The sequence below is a fragment of the Podarcis bocagei genome (assembly GCF_964188305.1).
Source record: "Podarcis bocagei genome assembly, chromosome: 4".
NCBI lineage: Eukaryota > Metazoa > Chordata > Lepidosauria > Squamata > Lacertidae > Podarcis > Podarcis bocagei.
In genome coordinates, this window is record NC_138128.1 from 47,047,507 (window position 1) to 47,066,669 (window position 19,163).

General features: G+C 45.6%; 1 protein-coding gene across 12 annotated transcripts in view; it reads right to left on the bottom strand.

Moving 5' to 3' along the window:
• NT5C2 (5'-nucleotidase, cytosolic II) overlaps positions 1–19,163 on the bottom strand; it is a 105,193-nt gene that overhangs the window by 81,306 nt on the left and 4,724 nt on the right. For 8 of the 12 annotated variants that reach the window (XR_014007470.1, XR_014007471.1, XM_081191259.1 and 5 more), the window contains exon 2: positions 13,042–13,175. Coding sequence is in view for 6 of the 12 variants with exons in the window: in XM_081191259.1 (XP_081047385.1) it covers positions 13,042–13,142 (101 nt within the window). In the remaining 6 variants the exon portion in view is untranslated. Of the gene's footprint in view, positions 1–13,041; positions 13,178–19,163 lie in introns of those variants that run through there. The other 4 variants (XM_081191255.1, XM_081191257.1, XM_081191254.1 and 1 more) reach the window with 2 other exon arrangements.

Consider the following 19,163-nt stretch of genomic DNA (forward strand, 5'->3'; position numbering starts at 1 on the left):
CACGAACAGCCCATAGTTCTCTAGAGGAACTACAGGTGCTACCAGAAGTTTCTAAAGGGTGTAAGATTTCAGAATGTGGACATGCTGTAAGTTGTGAAACTTGCAAGCTGGCAAAGGTAAAAGGATGCAGTTATCCAAAGGTTGAGAGGATAACCACTAGGCCTTTTGAACAAATTCACATAGATTTGTGGGGTCCGGTAAAGGAACCAAGTCTGGGAGGGTCAAGGTTTCTGCTCTCGATGCAGGATAATTTTACACAGAATTCCTGGACACATGGTCTCAAATCCAAGGATGATGCAGCAAAGCTGATCAAATGTTGGATTGAGGAGGTAGAAGTAAGGTTTTCCACCAAAGTGCAGGCTGTCACAAGTGACAGAGGAGCTGAGTTTACAGGTTCTGCTTTGCAGAAGTACTTTCGCAAGAAAGGGATACGTCACACAGTGACTTCACCCAATCAGAGGGGGGCGGCAGAGCTCAAGTGTCAGGCTCTGGTTAAAACTGCACAGGTGTTGCTGAAGGATTCTGGGTTACCTCCAAGGTTTTGGCTGGAGGCAATCAAGTATGTGAGCTTCACCTGGAATCGCACCTACAATTCCATGGTAGGGGACACACCGTTTGGGTTGTTGCAGGGCAGGAAACCCCAGATTCATTTTTTGCGCAGGTTCGGGTCACATGCGTCTGTGCCAGTACCTGCAGCGTTGCAGGGGCCAGATGGATCCAAGTTCCGGAAAATGATCTTCTGTGGGTATGAGCCAACAGCGAGTGCATGGAGGTTTGCATTTCCATCAGGTGATCAGAGTAAGTTACTGATCAGCAAGCACGCTGAGTTCTATGAGCAGGATGAAAAGTCAAAACCTGCTGTCAAGCGTGATGTTCTCTCAGAGTGTCTCTCTGATTCAGAACAGGAAGATTCTGAGGGGGAGGAAAGGGAGGAAGAAAGTGAGGAAGGAGAGTCAGAGGCGGAGTCTGTTGCTGGAGACCAGGATGCTGATGATGGTCAAGCACAGGGGTGGGTTTCTCCACAGGTTAAGAGAACACCCAAAAGTGAGCCTAGTTCTCCTGTGAGTGTAATGGAGAGGATTCGAAAACGTTTTAAGTCAGAAGGGGAATCCCGTGAGGCTGAGGACACAGTTCCTGGTGGCAGTGAGTCAGAGGTAACATCTGAGTTTGTGCCCAGAAGGTCAAGTCGCGCAACAAAGGGCATTCCACCTGAAAGGTACCAAGCAACAAGTGCGTGGGCAAAATTCGCACAGTGTGATTCTGGGAGTGTTGAAAGGGTTCAACAGGTGCCTGGGAAAGATGCTGGGAAGGAGCACAAGGCAAAGGGGAAGGTGTTGAACTCAAAAGGGTCTTGTCAGAAGGTGCGGCAAAGGGGGGTGTTGGAGTTGGAACTTAACAGGTTAAGTTCTTCCCATGATGCCACACCATTCTGACGTCAATTTTGGAAGCTTGGGAGGAGCTTGGGGCAAAGTTTGCCAGTCTCACTCTGTACTGTGAGGGAAAAGGAGTAGCCATACAAATGGCTGCAAGCAGTCCAGGAGAATCCTGAGAAATATCGGAATAAAAGCTGTAAATAGACAAACTGGACTCTGTGTGAGTTTGTCTGGAAGCCAAGCTACGTGACAGGTAAACACCGCTGTGCGAAACTCTGCTAATGGCGTGACGGAGAGCTCGGAGCAGAGCATGCGGCAGGAGAAGCGTGCCGGGCAGTAAAGAGCTAATTGAGGGCCATAAATCAATTAGCGGGAGTCACGCCTGATAACAAAGTGCCATATAATGTGACATTGGACCTCCATGAAGGTCCATTTTCTGCAGGGGATCCTTGGATGGGTTTTCTCTCCCACTTGTTCCTCCCACAGGCAGGAATATGCAAATTAGACAAATCTTACCTCACTGTGGGTGGACAATACCTCCAGCTGACAAGATAATCCAACTCAGAAGAAAATATCATGTTAATCTCAGAAAAGCAGTGCATCCCATGGATACAAAATGCCAGCTGAACAAAATGCAAGAACTGCAACTATTGAGGAAGAAGAACATCCAGTAAAAAGCAAAACAAAACAAAACAAAAACCCCCAAAGAAACCCACATATAAAAAAGATTTGTCCAACTTACAGCCAATAACCAAAACTAGCTTACGGCAGGTAGTATTCCTCCATCCCCTGCAGAAAATGAACCTTCACAGTTGGTCCAATGTCACATTTTCCTGCTGGGTGGAGGGGATCATCCAATGGGATGTACCACAGCTACTCAGAGAGGTGGGACCAGCTATGGACCTCCTATCCCTACTGGAGAACCACTGGCTGTAGTACTTGCCAACCAAAAGAAGCTTTGGCAGACGCACAGATATCAATCCTGTAATGCCTCACAAAGGTAGACAAAGAAGACCAGATGGCTTCCCCCAGAGATGCTGAAGGCAGCCAAAATAGAGGTACTGCTAGTAGAGTGAGCAGTGACCCCAGCAGACAAGTCAGAACAGAAACCTCACAACACTTGGAAATGCATCCTCTCAGCCATCTGGAAAGTGTAGCAGTTGAAACCTTCTTTCCCATGGTTTGGGGCTGGAAGGAGAGAAACAGGGAATCACACAAGTGGAAGGATTCCATTCCCTTTAGATAGACATGCAGTGTGCTCGTCTTAAGTCCAAGAGAGTGCCTCTCCCTCTCCTTGTCCAATCTTAGGTGGGGGTAGAAAGAAGGTAACATGACATCCTAGTTCCTATCAAAACTTGAGTTAACCTTAGGAACAAACATAGGGTCCAACTTCAGGATCACTGAATCCGGGTTAAAAACGCAGTGTTACTTATGCACTATTCACATTGGCATTCTGCTGAGTCATGAATAGGTCCATACAGGGCTGACCGAAGTGTAACACTATCTGTTCTAACACCATGGGCAGATGACTCAATTCTGCTTAAGACATGTCCTGGAGACTCAGCCAACCTGCCCTGGTATTTGAAGCACCTGATACATGTTCCACAGTGATAGATGCAAGGTGGTTCTCCGCCCAGTTGAACAGATGTGTTACCTCCTGCAGCAGTGTCAGAGATCTGGATCCACCCTAGTGCAAATATAAGCTTTCACACAAACTTGTCACCTGCTTTGGAGCCCTTGCCTGGCATGCCACCCTGTGGCAGAAGCTGAGGCAGAGAGTGGAGGAATCAGTTTGCCTTTGGGCCTCTGAGCAGCATTGGCCCCCTCCCTTCTGGCCTGACATGTTGGTGGCATCAAGACTTCCTCTTCCAGCTGCCCAGAGATGATCCAATGCCTGTGAAGGCAAGAGTGCCCCTGAACTCTGCCACAGCTGCTGCATCACTAGACCCAGGAGAGGAGGGGGGAAAGGAGGCAGTTTCTGCCCCCTAGAGGAGCAGGAATGAACCTATGCAGGAAGGCTGGAGTCACTGAGGAGCCCTGAGATCCCAACAAACCACTAAAGTAGACATTGTGCACTCTCTCCCACAAAAACCTGAGGTAAGGCCTGGGACTGAGCCTCAGACCATGGCTGAGGAGAAAAAAGCAGGCCCCAGAAAGGCTATCTGAGGGACCAATCCCCACTCCTTGTACCAAAACCTGCCAGATCCACCAACAGAACTTGGGGTGATGAGCTATGATGTCAATCACTTGAATAGGAAGTGATGCAAGGCCCAGTGGCTGTGGACCCTCCAAAACCTCACTCTCTCAGTGGGATGATCAGAAGGCTGACGTTGGTCTAAACTGACTTTTCTCCAGGTCAGCTAGCTGCTCCTCTGCAGCTTCTGCCAGCTCCTGGGATGAAGCGAACTTGAGGATACACGGAAGGAGACAGGTCTGATGTCACATTATCCTCATTCAGATTGGTCAGTAGAAACATTCAGCTTCTGTTGCAGGACAAAGTGAGAACAAGCTACTTTAGGCACCTTCACTCTGATGCCAACAAGTTATTTGCAGGTTTAGTGATAGCCTGTTTTGGAAATCCCAGGCTGAGCTACCTCTTGAGGTATGGAACAACAATATCTAGGACGTGGCTATTTCAGAGCGATTATCTGGGCTTAGAAGAGTAGCAAACAGTGTTATAAAGAGAGACAACTTTGATGAAACCCGCCCCCCTTCTTTTCATAAGGGAAGTAGCAATTTCTCCCACCAGTTTTGCAAACATGTTTGTGGAGAGTCTATTTGACCATTAATGCCCTAAGATTATGTAAGAGTATGTTACAATTGTAATGCTGTGTTTATTATTTTTTGTGGCGATTTTATTAAATTTGATTTAATAAAATTTTAGAATGAAAAAAAAAATTGCAGGTCCACAAGGCTTCACAAATCCCCCCCCCCCCCAATTTTTTAATGATCATTTGCACAAATCCTCTGCAGTACTTCTGTGGGGCCAAAAGGTTTCCCCAAATTAGTCCTTGAATGGCTACACCCACTTTTTACACTTTAGCCACACCCACTTTGACATATGACCCTTGGAGGGTTGGCCATGGGTTGATGCAGTACAGTGGTACCTCGGGTTAAGTACTTAATTCGTTCTGGAGGTCTGTTCTTAACCTGAAGCACCACTTTAGCTAATGGGGCCTCCTGCTGCCGCCGCGCTGCCGGAACACAATTTCCGTTCTCATCCTGAAGCAAAGTTCTTAACCCGAGGTACAGTGGTGCCTCGCAAGACGAAATTAATTCGTTCCGCAAGTTTTTTCTTCTTGCGAGTTTTTCGTCTTGCGAAGCACGGTTTCCCATAGGAATGCATTGAAAATCAATTAATGCGTTCCTAGGGAAACCGCTTGCCAGGCTGGCGGTGCGGAGAAGGGCTTTTCTCCCCACCGCAAGCCTTCAGGACAGGTACGGGAACAGAGGGGAAGGCGCGCAGCGCTTTCCCTCTGTTCCCGGGGCTTGCGTGGGAGGAGGGTTTTTCCTCCCCACCGCCAACATTCAGAACAGCATTCTGAATGTTGGCGGTGGGAAGGAAATCCCTCCTCCCACCCCAAGTCTTCAGGAAAGCCATCCGAAGCTGGGTGGCGGGAGAAGGTGTCCCCGCCCCCCCGCCCGGCATCGGAGCTTCGTTCCGATGCCGGGCGGCGGGAGAAGGCGTTCCTGCCCCGCCGCCCGGCATCGGAGCTTCGTTCCGATGCCAGGCGGCGGGAGGAGGCATCCCCCCCCCGCCCGGCATCGGAGCTTCGTTCCGATGCCGGGCGGCGGGAGAAGGCGTTCCCCCCACCGCCCGGCATCGGAGCTTCGTTCCGATGCCGAGCGGCGGGAGGAGGCGTTCCCGCCCCCCGCCCGGCATCGGAGCTTCGTTCCGATGCCGGGCGGCGGGAGGAGGCGTTCCCCCCCGCCCGGCATTGGAGCTTCGTTCCGATGCCGGGTGGCGGGAGGAGGCGTTCCCCCCCCCCCGCCGGGCATCGGAGCTTCGTTCCGATGCCGGGCGGCGGGAGGAGGCGTTCCCCCCCCGCCCGGCATCGGAGATTCGTTCCGATGCCGGGCGGCGGGAGGAGGCGTCCCCCCCCGCCCGGCATCGGAGATTCGTTCCGAAGCCGGGCGGTGGGAGGAGGTCCGAGGACAGTGGGGAAGACGCGCTGCGCTTCCCCGCTGTCCCAGAGATTTCCCTATGGGCTGTCGTCTTGCGAAGCAAGCCCATAGGGAAATTCGTTTTGCGAAGCGCCTCCAAAACGGAAAACCCTTTCGTCTAGCGGGTTTTCCGTCTTGCGAGGCGTTCGTCTTGCGGGGTACCACTGTACTATTTCTGGGTTAGCGGAGTCTGTAACCTGAAGCATATGGAACCCGAGGTACCACTGTACTGTTCAGTTTCGGTTTCAGTTTCTGTTAATTGGTTCTCGTGGGAAACTTGCAGATTCTAGCTTCACCAATTAACTCCAGCTGGTGTCAATTTACTCTTGGCAGAAAGCCCAGGTCTGCTTGACCTAGAAACTACTCGCTCTGATTGGTTAACGAGCAGCACTCAACTCTGTTATCTAGGGATTGCTAGCACAGTTTGATGTGAGGTGTGTTAGGAGTTAGAAGTGCTGTGTATGGTTATGAGAGAGAAAGAGAGGGTTTATTTTGCTTTTATTTGTATGCAGAAACTCTGCTGGTTTTATTTTTCCTTTTAATAAATCCTGTAAATAGTTATTCTGAGTCTAGCTGACTAGTCATTACCGCCGCGACTAGCTTCCTCGCTGTGCAGGAAAACTCTGCTACGTTTGGGCTAAAGCCAATAGGGCTATGCCTGACACTCCAAAGTTCCATGAGGTTATGGGCATTGTGCTGCCAGCCTGAGTTGCGGTGGTGTCAGCATCAACGGCGTTGGTTCCAGTAGTTCCAGAGGTTGTTGTTCCTGGCTGGTTCCTGACCGTGGTGAGCTGGTGACGCAGCGGACACAAGGACAACAGCTGCAGCGTGTGAGTGCTGGGTGCTGTGGTTCCTGTTTTCTCTCTCGGTGGTCGTGAGTAGCTGGTTCCGGGTTCCAGGGACATCGCTCTCAAGATGACCTCACAACCAGGTCAGATGGCTTTTGAGCGTCTGAATGACTCCAATTACTTGCTGTGGTCGGAACGCATGCAGGCAGTGCTGCAGAGGGATCGTCTCTGGCAAGTGGTGAGTAAGTTTCCTACGAAGCCTGATGATGAAGACCTCGATAAAGACCAAAGAGCAAGGGCCACAATTGTCTTGGGGCTGGAAGATTCCCAGTTGCCGTATGTGAGGGGAATCAAGACAGCTAGAGGTGTGTGGCAAGCACTTAAAGAACTCCATGTGCGTGAGACAGCGGTTTCCAAGCTGTTCATTCGCAAGGCATTGTACAAGGCAATGTTACAGCCTGGGGTTACAATGCAGGAACACCTACACAGTTTACAGTTAAAGTTTTCTGCGCTACAGGAAAGAGACTGTGCATTAGACCAGCAGGAGAAGGTGGCTATTATTTTGAGTTCTCTCCCGGAAAGCTGGGATAATTTAGTTTTGTCTCTAGAAGGCATGCAGGAGCATGATTTATCAGTCAGTTACGTTACTGGGCGTTTGATTGAAGAATGGCAGAAGAGGCAAGAAAGGTCGTTGGCTGCAGAGGCTTTTACTGGTGGGCGGTTTGGAAGGAGTTCTCATGCCGTGCCAGAGGTGGAGCAAAAGCAGCGTACTGGTGAGGAGTCAGCGTTTGCTGTTAGGCGTTGTTTCCGATGTGGGTCTTCAGCGCATCTAAAACGACAATGTCCGGAGTTGGTCAAGTCTCAGTTGCCGGTGCAGGAGCAGAGACGAGATCAGCAGCAGCAGCAGCGTAAAAGGAAATTCTTCAAACGTAAACAGTCGGCTCAGCTGGTGACCGGCGAGGTCAAGATTGCTGATGAGAAACAAGCGGTCTGGGTGGTCGATTCGGGAGCATCTCGCCACATCGTGAATTCAGATGAATTGTTTGTTTCCAAGAATTCAGCACAGCGCAGCCAGGTGGCTCTAGCAGACGGAAGTACATCCGAAGTGATTTCGGGGGGTGCAGTTTATGTTCCTTGTCTTCGTGAATGCCTGCAAAATGTACTTTGTGTGCCGTCATTAAGGAGCAATCTGATGTCTGTAGATTGTTTGCTAAAAGCTGGGTTTAAAGTGTATTTTGAAGGAGACAGTTGCATTATTAAGAAGGCTGGTGAGATTTTAGGCACTGCTAAGTCAGAGGGAGGCTTGTTTTGGCTTAAAGCAGGATCTCAAGTTGCAGCAGTAGTCAGTAAATCTCAGCCTGCAGTGAATAACAAAGCTATACATGACAACTGTGTGCACTTATTGCATAGGAAAATGGGGCATGCTTGCTGGAAAAGTGTACTAAAAATGTCTGAATTGGCTGATGGGGGTAATTTAAAGAGTTGTAACAAGTACCTTGATTGTAATATGTGTAAAAAGGTTAAAACCCACAGAGTCTCTTACCCCAGAAGTGACAGAGTTAGTGAGTCACCGCTACAGCTGGTTCACATGGACGTAATTGGTCCATTTGCTGTAAGCAGGGGTGGATCGCGCTTTTCACTAACAATTGTGGATGACGCCACGCGTTATTCTTGGGTTTTTCCCATGAAAAATAAGGGTGACGTGTTCACTAAGTTTAAAGGCTGGGTGGCATCTGCGGAAAGATTTCTGTCTGTTAAACTCAAAAGGATTCAGACGGACAGAGGTGGCGAATTTATGTCAAATGCCTTTAAAGATTGGTTACAAAAGCGTGGCATTGGGCATAGAAAAACGAACGTTTTTTCCCCAGAGGAGAATGGCGTTGCAGAGCGGAAAAACAGATCTTTACAAGATATGATGTTTGCCATGCTTGAGGATGCTGATTTGCCCATGTCTTATTGGGGGGAGAGCATGCTCACCGCGTGTTATCTCCAAAATAGGCTCTTCCATCAAACAATAGGTACAACCCCGTACTTTAAATTGTTTCAGAAAAAACCTAAAATTGACCATTTGCATGTGTTTGGATCAAAAGCCTGGGTATTAATTCCGAAACAAATGAGGAAGAAGGGAGATCCTAAGACCAAACAGCTAGTGTTTGTGGGTTACCAGGAGCTGGGAAAAGGTTTCCGCTTTGCTGAAGGGACAAATGGCATTGTGATCTCCAGGAATGCCAGTTTTTGTGAACATAGTGGCTGGGAGAGACTACATGCCAATACTGAGGTTTGGTTTGAACCTTCCCAGGAGCTTCATGACTCTGAAAGTAGACACAGAGAATCAGAGTCTGAGGGGGAGGAAAGTTCAGATAAGAGCTCTCAAGAAAGCCAAAGACCAGTTGCTAAGCAACAAAAGAGAGGTCGTAGTTCTGAGGAGGAAAGTGGGTCAGAAGAAAAATTTTCTCCCAGAAGGTCTAAAAGACAAAACAAAGGAGTGCCTCCAGTGCGTTTTTCTCCAGATACTGCAAATGTGTTTAGTGTAAGTGCAGAACCCAAGAGTTTTCAGGAGGTGTTAAAGTTACCAAAAGAGGAGGCAGAGCTCTGGAAACAGGCAATGGAGGAAGAGATGTCCTCTCTGAATGAGCACAAGGTTTTTACACCAGTAGCAGCGCCTGAGGGGGCAAAGATTGTAGGCTGCAGGTGGGTGTACAAAAGACTTAGGCCCGGTTAGGACATATCTAGGGTTGGAAGTGTGCTGGGCCCAAGATGGCAGCTGCCTAATTAGTCAGCAGAACAAAGTTAAACAACTACTGACTACATACAGGATGCAGGATTGCAAAGGGGCAGCGGTGCCTATGGATCCAGGTTTCATAAAAACACTTCATACAGATGAGAGTCCTGAATTTGAACACCCTGATGTATATCACTCTGTAATTGGAAGTTTATTGTATATAGCACAGTGGTCCAGACCTGATATTAGCTATGCAGTAGGCATATTAAGTAGATTGGTCTCAAAACCCACACTAAATGCCTGGAAAGGAGTAAAACAAGTTCTGAGATATCTCAAACAGACAATTGGCTATATGTTACAATTAAATTCTTCCGAGGATGAAATGTTGAGTTGCTACTGTGATAGTGACTGGGGAAATTTGCCAGATAGAAAATCTGTCACAGGACTAGTCATAATGGTCGGTGGAGCTTTAATCAGCTGGCGGTCACGCAAGCAAGACGTTGTAAGTGTGTCATCAACGGAATCAGAGTACGCCGCATTGAGTGAATTGTGCAACGAGGTGATTTATTTCAAGCATTTGATGGCAGATTTAAATGTAAATTGTGGAGAACCGGTACAAGTTTACATTGATAATCAGGCTTGTATAACCTTAAGTAAAACAGAGGGTTTCAAATCGCGTTCAAAACATATCTCTGTAAAATACCAAAATGTACGTTGCTGTGTACAAGACAATGTAATCACCTGTACTTATGTGTCAAGTGAAGAAAATGTAGCAGATGTGTTAACTAAACCATTGGCAAAGATAAAGAACAAGCGAATGTGCAAGGGTTTAGGTTTGCTGGAAAAATGATCTCCTACATAGGTGTATTTGGAGTTAATTGTTCAGCAGAATCTGTGAGGGGGTGTTCAGTTTCGGTTTCAGTTTCTGTTAATTGGTTCTCGTGGGAAACTTGCAGATTCTAGCTTCACCAATTAACTCCAGCTGGTGTCAATTTACTCTTGGCAGAAAGCCCAGGTCTGCTTGACCTAGAAACTACTCGCTCTGATTGGTTAACGAGCAGCACTCAACTCTGTTATCTAGGGATTGCTAGCACAGTTTGATGTGAGGTGTGTTAGGAGTTAGAAGTGCTGTGTATGGTTATGAGAGAGAAAGAGAGGGTTTATTTTGCTTTTATTTGTATGCAGAAACTCTGCTGGTTTTATTTTTCCTTTTAATAAATCCTGTAAATAGTTATTCTGAGTCTAGCTGACTAGTCATTACCGCCGCGACTAGCTTCCTCGCTGTGCAGGAAAACTCTGCTACGTTTGGGCTAAAGCCAATAGGGCTATGCCTGACACTCCAAAGTTCCATGATGTACTTGGCCTGGAAAAGGCTATCATCTTGGGGACCTTAGCATTGAACCTTTTCCTTGCATTTTGTTAATAGAAAAGAGAAATATTTAGAAAATTGACCTTCACTTTATTTTTACTAATCAAAATTATATTATTTCTTTCATACACCATTACCACAGCAGGCTCCAGAATGACTCCAATTGCTTATGTTTATTTGGACTGCTAATTGTCCTGGGTGCTGAATGGTGGCCTAAGAAAAGGCATAATTTGATGCAATGTCATATCATCTGTGCGCCCTACCTTGTTGGTTGAGAATTCCACGCATGGTGAAATATAAATAAAAAAAGTGCTTTGAATGCTCAAAAGTTCTATATAAAAACTAGTTAATTTAACTATAACCTCTTCTCAAAAGCCTATCAGGTAGTCAGTCTAACACTGAAGTACCATATTTTTCTGTGTGTAAGATGCCCCCATGTATAAGATGCCCCCTACTTTTGGGGACCCCAAATTTAGAAAATGGGCATATTTACTATCCATGTATAAGACGCCTCCAGATTTTTAACCTTATTTTAAAGTAAAAAAAACCTAGTCTTATACATGGAAAAGTATGGTAAATCAGGACTCCCATTCCCAGGGCTGTGTGGATTCAGGCCAGGAAGCCATTCCTTCTTTATTCTAAAAATGTTACATTGCAATCTTCTGGGGTGTCTACTTAGAAGTATGCCCCACTAAATCCAATGGGTCTTACTCCAAAATAAGTGTACATAAATTGCAGCCTTATTTGTTTTGATTTTTACTATTTTAATTAATTTGTACAATCATGCTACTTTTTAAATCATATTGCCTTTTGCTAGTATGCACCACTAAAAACAGGAGTGTGTTGCCTTTTTCAAAAAGCAGTAATACCTACCAACCAGGGCAAGAGATGTGGGAGAGAAGTCTTACTTTTTTTCTCCCCTACAGATTTTTCAAAGTCTCTCGTTAGTTACATCCACTTCAGGGCTTGCCAGAGGCTGGTAGGTTCAAGATCATTATCACCCCAGGGCCTAACATTGGCCACTGAAGGCAAAAGAACCACCAACAGCAAATCTATACCTGGAGAAATCTATAGCTTGGACATGGTCAGTGAGATATCTGTGGCAGACAAGCCCTTTCAATGACAAAGTCGGCAGAGAGGTATCTCTGCTCCATCCTAACCCCCTTCAGCCAGCAAATCTGGAGATTAGGAGTGCTTTGTCAGACTGCAATCCTATACATGCTAACCTGAAAGTAACAACTTATGAGGTCAATGAGACTTACTAGGAACATATGTACTGTACAGAATTGCACTGTTAAAGCTAGTCACAACACTGAGGCTTCAGAAATGTCAAGCTCAGTTTTCAAGAAGATTCCAAACGTGAAACTGATCAATGAGACCTAGAGAAGTAACATGGACTACAAGGAAGAAAGAAAAAAGGAGGAGCTAGAAAATAGTGTTTAAAAATATGAATTATTGAGATTTTCAACATGACTCCATCCAGGTCATTTGACCACCTTGCTAGTTGGACATTTTTAAAGCTATAGAAATTATTTCATTCCTCGCCAACTCAGAATTCTCTTATACCATATGCACATATCTGTATCTGACACAAGAAGACATCCACTGATGATTACTTGATATAAAACTAATTTCTTCTGTTAAAAACCACATGTCCTCAATATGTGTATCTATATTTATGAAACATCCATGGAATTTGTAGCAATGTGGCAGGGCTATTATTGTTGTCTTGACACCACTGGCACTGGCAAAGCAACAGCTGGAAAAAAAATATTTTCCATTACATCCACCAAGTCTGTCATCAATCTTTCCTCTGCACAAGTAGGGACAGGGTATTTTTAATATTCAGATGAGCCAAAAATAATATAGGGATGACAACCAAGTATAACTATTTCCTCTTAACCACCTGTTGACAGTTTTAGGCTTTGTTCAATACCAACTGATTGTCTCTTTTCCATACTAGCAAAGAATTAAACTTAGGTTTAATCTACTGTCACATTCTCTTAATTCTCCTACTTTCCTCTCCAAGTCAATTAATTCTATTTCATAACATTACAAGCCCAAACCCGCTCTAATTATGCCAACTTTGACGTTATTCACTCATTTGTGGAGAGTAAAGTAACAGGGAATTCTCCTTTTTAACCTTAAAAATTTGTTTCTAATCTTAAAAAGTAGAAAAAGCCTATATAAATCAATTTAAACATTAAGTATATGCCACCTAAATAAAAAAATATAAAACAGTTGTCTAGTTCCTGGGTCATAACACTGTTGCAATATAGCAGGGGTAACAATACCACAACTCACAAAAACAAGCATCCCTTCTACCTCCTCTTTGCCTAAGAATGAATAGCACAATGGTGGAAGCAACACAATCCTGCAAACATCAAGTTATGCAATATAAATAGACAGATTGAATGACACTGCCAGAGACATGCATAGTAAAAAAAGAAGAAGCCACGTCTGAGTTGAGGAGAGAAACCAGCAGTAAGAGATGCAGGGGCCTGTGGAAGGGAAAGCAATGCCAGCTGGCTCTCAACCATGTGGAGATATTTGAATGTGGTCCTTAGGGCTCTGGAACTTTGCTTTTTCCTGCAGTAAAATGCTTTCCTTACATAAAGAGCTTACCGGTGATATGCTTCCCGACGATACTTCTTCATAGCATAGCCATCCATATTTGCAGGAAGATCTGCTGCATTTTGCAATCTGTCACTCCATGAAGTTGTCATTTTGTTGTTGTTTTGTGCAACTGTCACTTAATTCTGAAACAACAAATGAAGACACTTTTTTAGTTTGTAATGTATGTCTCACCACTCCCTGTTTTTAAAAAGAGTCATAAATACTTGGGGGAAAGCAAGTGGCTGATAAAAACAGTTATCTTAGTTGTAAAAAAAAAAAAAGACAAAGCAGAGACTCTAGCATACTTGTGGGGGTATATACTTCAGTATGCATGCTTCAACAAGCTTGCTTCAACAAGAATGCTGTGCGAACTGAATGAATGCTTCTAGATTGCATCAACAGAAGTACAGTGTCTAGATCAGGTTTCCTCAAGCTCGGCTCTCCAGATGTTTTGAGACTACAGTTCCCATCATCCCTGGCCACTGGTCCTGCTAACTAGGGATCATGGGAGTTGCAGGCCAAAAACATCTGAAGGGCCGAGTTTGAGGAAGCCTGGTCTATATCATGGTAAGGAATGGTGCAGCTCTCTTCTGCTCATGTCTAGTTCTGGGAACCAACATTAAAGAAGGATATGAACAAACTGGAATGCATGCAGAGGTCAATAAAGTTGGTGAGGAGGCCTGAAGACCAAGCCATTGGAGAAAAGATTGAAGGAGGTATATGTGGTTATCCTGAAGAAAAGATTATTAAAAGGCAATAAAATAGCCATCTTCAAATAACTGAGGAGCTATCACACAGATGATGATAGCTGCTCCAGAGGATAGGATGCAAGCCATTTAAATTAAAAGGAAAATGATTTAGACTAAATTTTAGGAAGATCTTTTTGACTTTATGGGCCATTTGACAGTGGAACAGACTGTCTGGGATGTGATAGACTCTCTTTCATTTCAATTTTCAAATGAAAGACTGGATTGTCACCTAACAAGGATGCTGTAGTAATGCATACCCTGCATCAAGAGCTGCTTAGGTACATCAGAAGTCATCTAGTCTATGTTTCTATGAGTACTACAGAAAGAGAAAGAACCTACCTAAATTACATCCATTTATTAATGGAATATCAAACTTATTTACACAATTTAACATTTACCGTATTTTTCGATGTATAGGACGCACTTTTTCCCCTTCAAAAATGAAGGGGAAATGTGTGTGCGTCCTATGGAGCGAAGAAGCCATAGCCCCGTGATCCTCTCCCGGCTGGAGAGGTGGCGCGCGGCTATGGCAGGAGCCTCTTTAGCCGCACACCACTTCTCCAGCTGGGAGAGGGTCGCGGGGGGCTTCTTTAGCTAAACAAGCCCCCTGAGACCCTCTCCCGGCTGGAGAGGTGACGTGCGACTATGCCAGGAGCCTCTTTAGCCCCGCACCACCTCTCCAGCCGGGAGAGCGCGCACGCGGCTAAAGAGGCTCCTGCTGTAGTCGCGTGTCACCTCTCCAGCTGGGAGAGGGTCACGGGGGGCTGCTTTAGCCACGCGTGCGCTCTCCCAGCTGGAGAGGTGACACGCGACTATGGCAGAAGTCTCTTTAGCCGCGCACCACCTCTCCAGCCGGGAGAGCGCGCGCGCGGCTAAAGAGGCTCCTGCCGTAGTCGCGCGTCACCTCTCCAGCTGGGAGAGTGTCGCGGGGGGCTGCTTTAGCCGTGCGCGCGCTCTCCCAGCTGGAGAGGTGACGCGCGACTATGGCAGAAGTCTCTTTAGCCGCGCACCACCTCTCCAGCCGGGAGAGCGCGCGCGCGGCTAAAGAGGCTCCCACGGTAGTCGCGCGTCACCTCTCCAGCTGGGAGAGGGTCGCGGGGGGGCTGCTTTAGCCGCGCACACGCTCTCCCGGCTGGAGAGGTGACACGCGACTACGGCAGAAGTCTCTTTAGCTGTGCACCACCTCTCCAGCCGAGAGATCGCGTGCGCGGCTAAAGACGCTCCTGCCGTAGTCGCGCATCACCTCTCCAGCTGGGAGAGGGTCGCGGGGGACTGCTTTAGCCGCGCGCGCGCTCTCCCAGCTGGAGAGGTGACGCGCGACTATGGCAGAAGTCTCTTTAGCAGCGCACCACCTCTCCAGCCGGGAGAGCGCGCACGCGGCTAAAGAGGCTCCCGCGGTAGTCGCGCGTCACCTCTCCAGCTGGGAGAGGGTGGCGGGGGGGCTGCTTTAACTGCGCACACGCTCTCCCGGCTGGAGAGGTGACGCGCGACTATGGCAGAAGTCTCTTTAGCCGCGCACCACCTCTCCAGCCTGGGGAGTGCACGGGGGGCTATGGCAGGAGCCTCTCCACTGCGCGCCTTTCCCCGCTCCCCGACCTGCTCTTTGGGGCTGGTGGTGGGCTCCCCCCTGCCAGCCCCAAAGAGCAGGTCGAAAGGAACCTGAAGCCTGGAGAGCGAGAGGGGTCGGTGGGCACCGACCCCTTCGCTCTCCAGGCTTCCAAGGTAGCCGCCTGAAGGCGACTGAACGCACCTTAAATGGCACCTTGTTTTAGAGGGGGAAAACAAGAGGGGGGAAATTCTCCCCCTCTCTGCGCAGCGTCTCCTGCCGCTTCGCTGAAGGGGTGCTGGGCAGAGAGGGGGAGAATTTTTTTTTCTTGTTTCCCCCCCTCTAAAACAAGGTGCGTCCTATTGTCCGGTGCGTCCTATAGAGCGAAAAATACGGTACAATAAAGAATCAACAGCAACAGACCAACAATTGCAGGTCTATCGTGTCTCAATTCTATGTAACAACACACTTGGAGGGAGTACAGGAGCAAGCAGATAAAGCACTATAAACAAGGCATACTGAAGCAGTCTCTCCAGAAACCAGCACAAGCAGGAAATGGTCTTAAATTGTCAGACAAGGAGTTGATGAAAGGGAGAAACAGGAACCATCAGTTGCAAATGTATCAGGTTTGACTTGGCCTTTGGCCTGTTTGATATTGTGACTTGGCTTCTCCATCAACTGCCTCTTGAAAAGTCTGAGGACATTTTCTAGTCTCCAGCCACCGTCATTCCAGCAGCAACTAATAAAAGGATAATATCCTTATGGTATCACAATTATGATTTGTGAATCATTAAACACAGGAAAGACTTAAAGTATAAAGTTTTTACAACCATCAATTTAGGTCAGCTGTGCTGACAAATGTGGCCCAAATTGCTCAATTTTCAATCTCTTTGCATTTTGCTATTTAAAACTTTCCTAAACTGACACGTTAATTCCTTGGGGGTGGGGGCAGCCCCAGCCAACAGAGAGAATGAATGCATTAAAGGACTGAGGTAAATTTCCTTTCCATTCATCATTTCAGTAAGAGAGATGGTTAGGAATACATATGGGGAGAAGTGAACAGAAGTAATTAAAATTCAGACATCAGTTCCATATATGTAAGGAAGCCCTTTTTTTGCTTATAAGCAATACATAAATTAATGAAAATGTATGTTTCTCAAGAACCACAGAGCCTAGGACTTGCCGATCAGAAGGTCAGCAGTTCGAATCCCCGTGACGGGGTGAGCTCCCGTTGCTCAGTCCCTGCTCCTGCCAACCTAGCAGTTCGAAAGCACATCAAAGTGCAAGTAGATAAATAGGTACAGCTCCGGCGGGAAGGTAAACAGCGTTTCTGTGCGCTGCTCTGGTTCGCTAGAAGCAGCTTAGTCATGCTGTACGCCGGCTCCCTCGGCCAGTAAAGCGAGATGAGCGCCGCAACCCCAGAGTCGGTCACGACTGGACCTAATGGTCAGAGGTCCCTTTACCTTATGTTTCTCAAGAACCTTCAGCTCCCTAGAAGCACAGTTTTTCCATACAAGCAGTTTACTTCAGCCCAAAATCATTCTTCCCCTGGTAGAGTGGAACAATAGTTGGCAAGTGCCTCTCCCCCTCCAAACTTAACTTTAAATCTGACACCGGGATCCAAATAGCAAATACCCAAACACACAGAAGGCTGAATCTCTTCCCATTGTGAATTCAAAGAATTAATTATTTGAATCCTTGTGTCAGAGTAAGATATTATAAGTTTACACACATTTGCTCCTTCACCATAGAGAGAAGATCTTCAGCCCTGGTAAGTGTCTGAACTGGACCTAAGATTCATCAATGAATCTTGTAATGCTTGGCAGGATGGAAAATAATGTGTTTAATGATGCAAAAGAAAATAGTATTAGCCAATTAACTAAATTGGTGCCTCAACTATGGCAACACCCTTTTAAGTTTGAAGTACCAAAGCGGATCAATAAGTACAGAGGTTTCATTCCAGTGATGAAAATGGATTATGACTTCTACCAAAAATTCCATAGGGTCATACTCGAATTCTTACTTCAGTACAGTGGTACCTGGGGTTAAGAACTTAATTCGTTCTGGAGATCCATTCTTTTTTTTAATTTATTTTATTCAGAGGTCTGTTCTTAAATTACACACACATACAGTGGTACCTCAGATTAAGTACTTAATTCATTCCGGAGGTCTGTACTTAACCTGAAACTGTTCTTAACCTGAGGAACTACTTTAGCTAATGGGGCCTCCCGCTGCTGCCGCCGCCACGCAATTTCTGTTCTCATCCTGAAGCACAGTTCTTAACCTGAGGTACTATTTCTGGGTTAGCAGTAGCAGAGTCTGTAACCTGAAGCGCCTGTAACCCGAGGTACCAGTGTAAATAAAGTGGATCCAATCCCTTAATGTAACTCCATTCCAAGTTATTTTACTGCTTTCACCTCTGTCCATACCAACTGACACAACGCAATACAGATTTCAAGCTGCTATGATGAATCAGAAAGGAGGATGCAGGAACCTTGTACAGTACTGATCTTCCTTTGGGTTAATGATTTTGTTTACTTTAACAAATGTTTCTTTTCAAATGATGCGAAGGGTACAAGTTAAAAATAAGTTGAGCTGAACCCTGACATACTTTTGTAAGTCAGTAGGATAAGTATGTTAACAGCATAGGCGGCTAGCCAGCTAAAATTCTGAACTATAAAGTCTATGGCACCTTTCTTAAATTACAAAAACTTATTTTAAAGGCCAAGCATCTGCAAATAGCTTCAAATAAATATAGAAACCTGTAAACATGCCAAGCACATCAGAAACAACCTTCTGCAATTTATTTCAATTACAGTGCTCCTAACACTATTATAACTAAGCAACTGAATCAAAGAACTTCTACCATATTGCATGCTCAAGATATAAAGCCTTTTCCCAGGCTAACATGATGCATATGAGAAGGTGTCTGTGTGCAAGCAATGCACATTTCAAAAATAGAATACAACACATATAGGTTATTCTCCCCCCCCCCCTTTTAACACAGCACTGAACTAAATATTGCAAATGCTGACAAATTAAGTAGCTTTCCACAGAGATCTGACAGTTAAAAAGTGGAGATGTGGAATTGCCAGACAGTTCTCTTATTTTTTGAACACAGAGCTCAAATATTTTTGTAGCTTGTTATAAATGGATGGGGTGTTTTTGTTGTTGTTGTTTTGTGTGTGTGTTTTTTTGTATACATCCTCCTTTCAGTTATCATGGTTTCAGTACTTTGACCTGACTAGCTAACAGAATTGGGTGGTAGAACAAAAGATGTGTGATGACCCTGCTTTTTCTAGTTCCTTCACAATAAGCTTGCATAACAAAAAAAGCAAAGTTTTAATACCCAGAGCATGCACACATATATAAAACACATATATAGATAAACAGTGGAAGGCTTCTAACATTCTATGAAATACTGTATCTCCAAGTCCCTGTATTCATCACTAAAAGGCATTCAATTTATTTGTTTATCTTATTGGGATCAGCACCTTACAATCAATGAAACTTCATTAAACCAATAGGGGGCAGTAAATGTTATCTTCCTTAGCTCACAGATAATCCCAACACAGATAATTTATTTTAACATTTCATCAGCAGAAATGAAAACAGAACTGAGAAATATTGAATATTATTTTACTGATTAAAGGATGCAACCTCAAAGTATATTCCTATAATACCCTGCCAACTAACACAAAGGATTTTCATAGAAGCTTACAGTAAAAAACAAACATGCAAAATTCAATGAAACCAACAGTTTTAAGCACCACTAAGTTTACAAACAGGTCTTAGCATTATTTTTAAATATTTCTGTTTATTAACAAGGAGTGTTC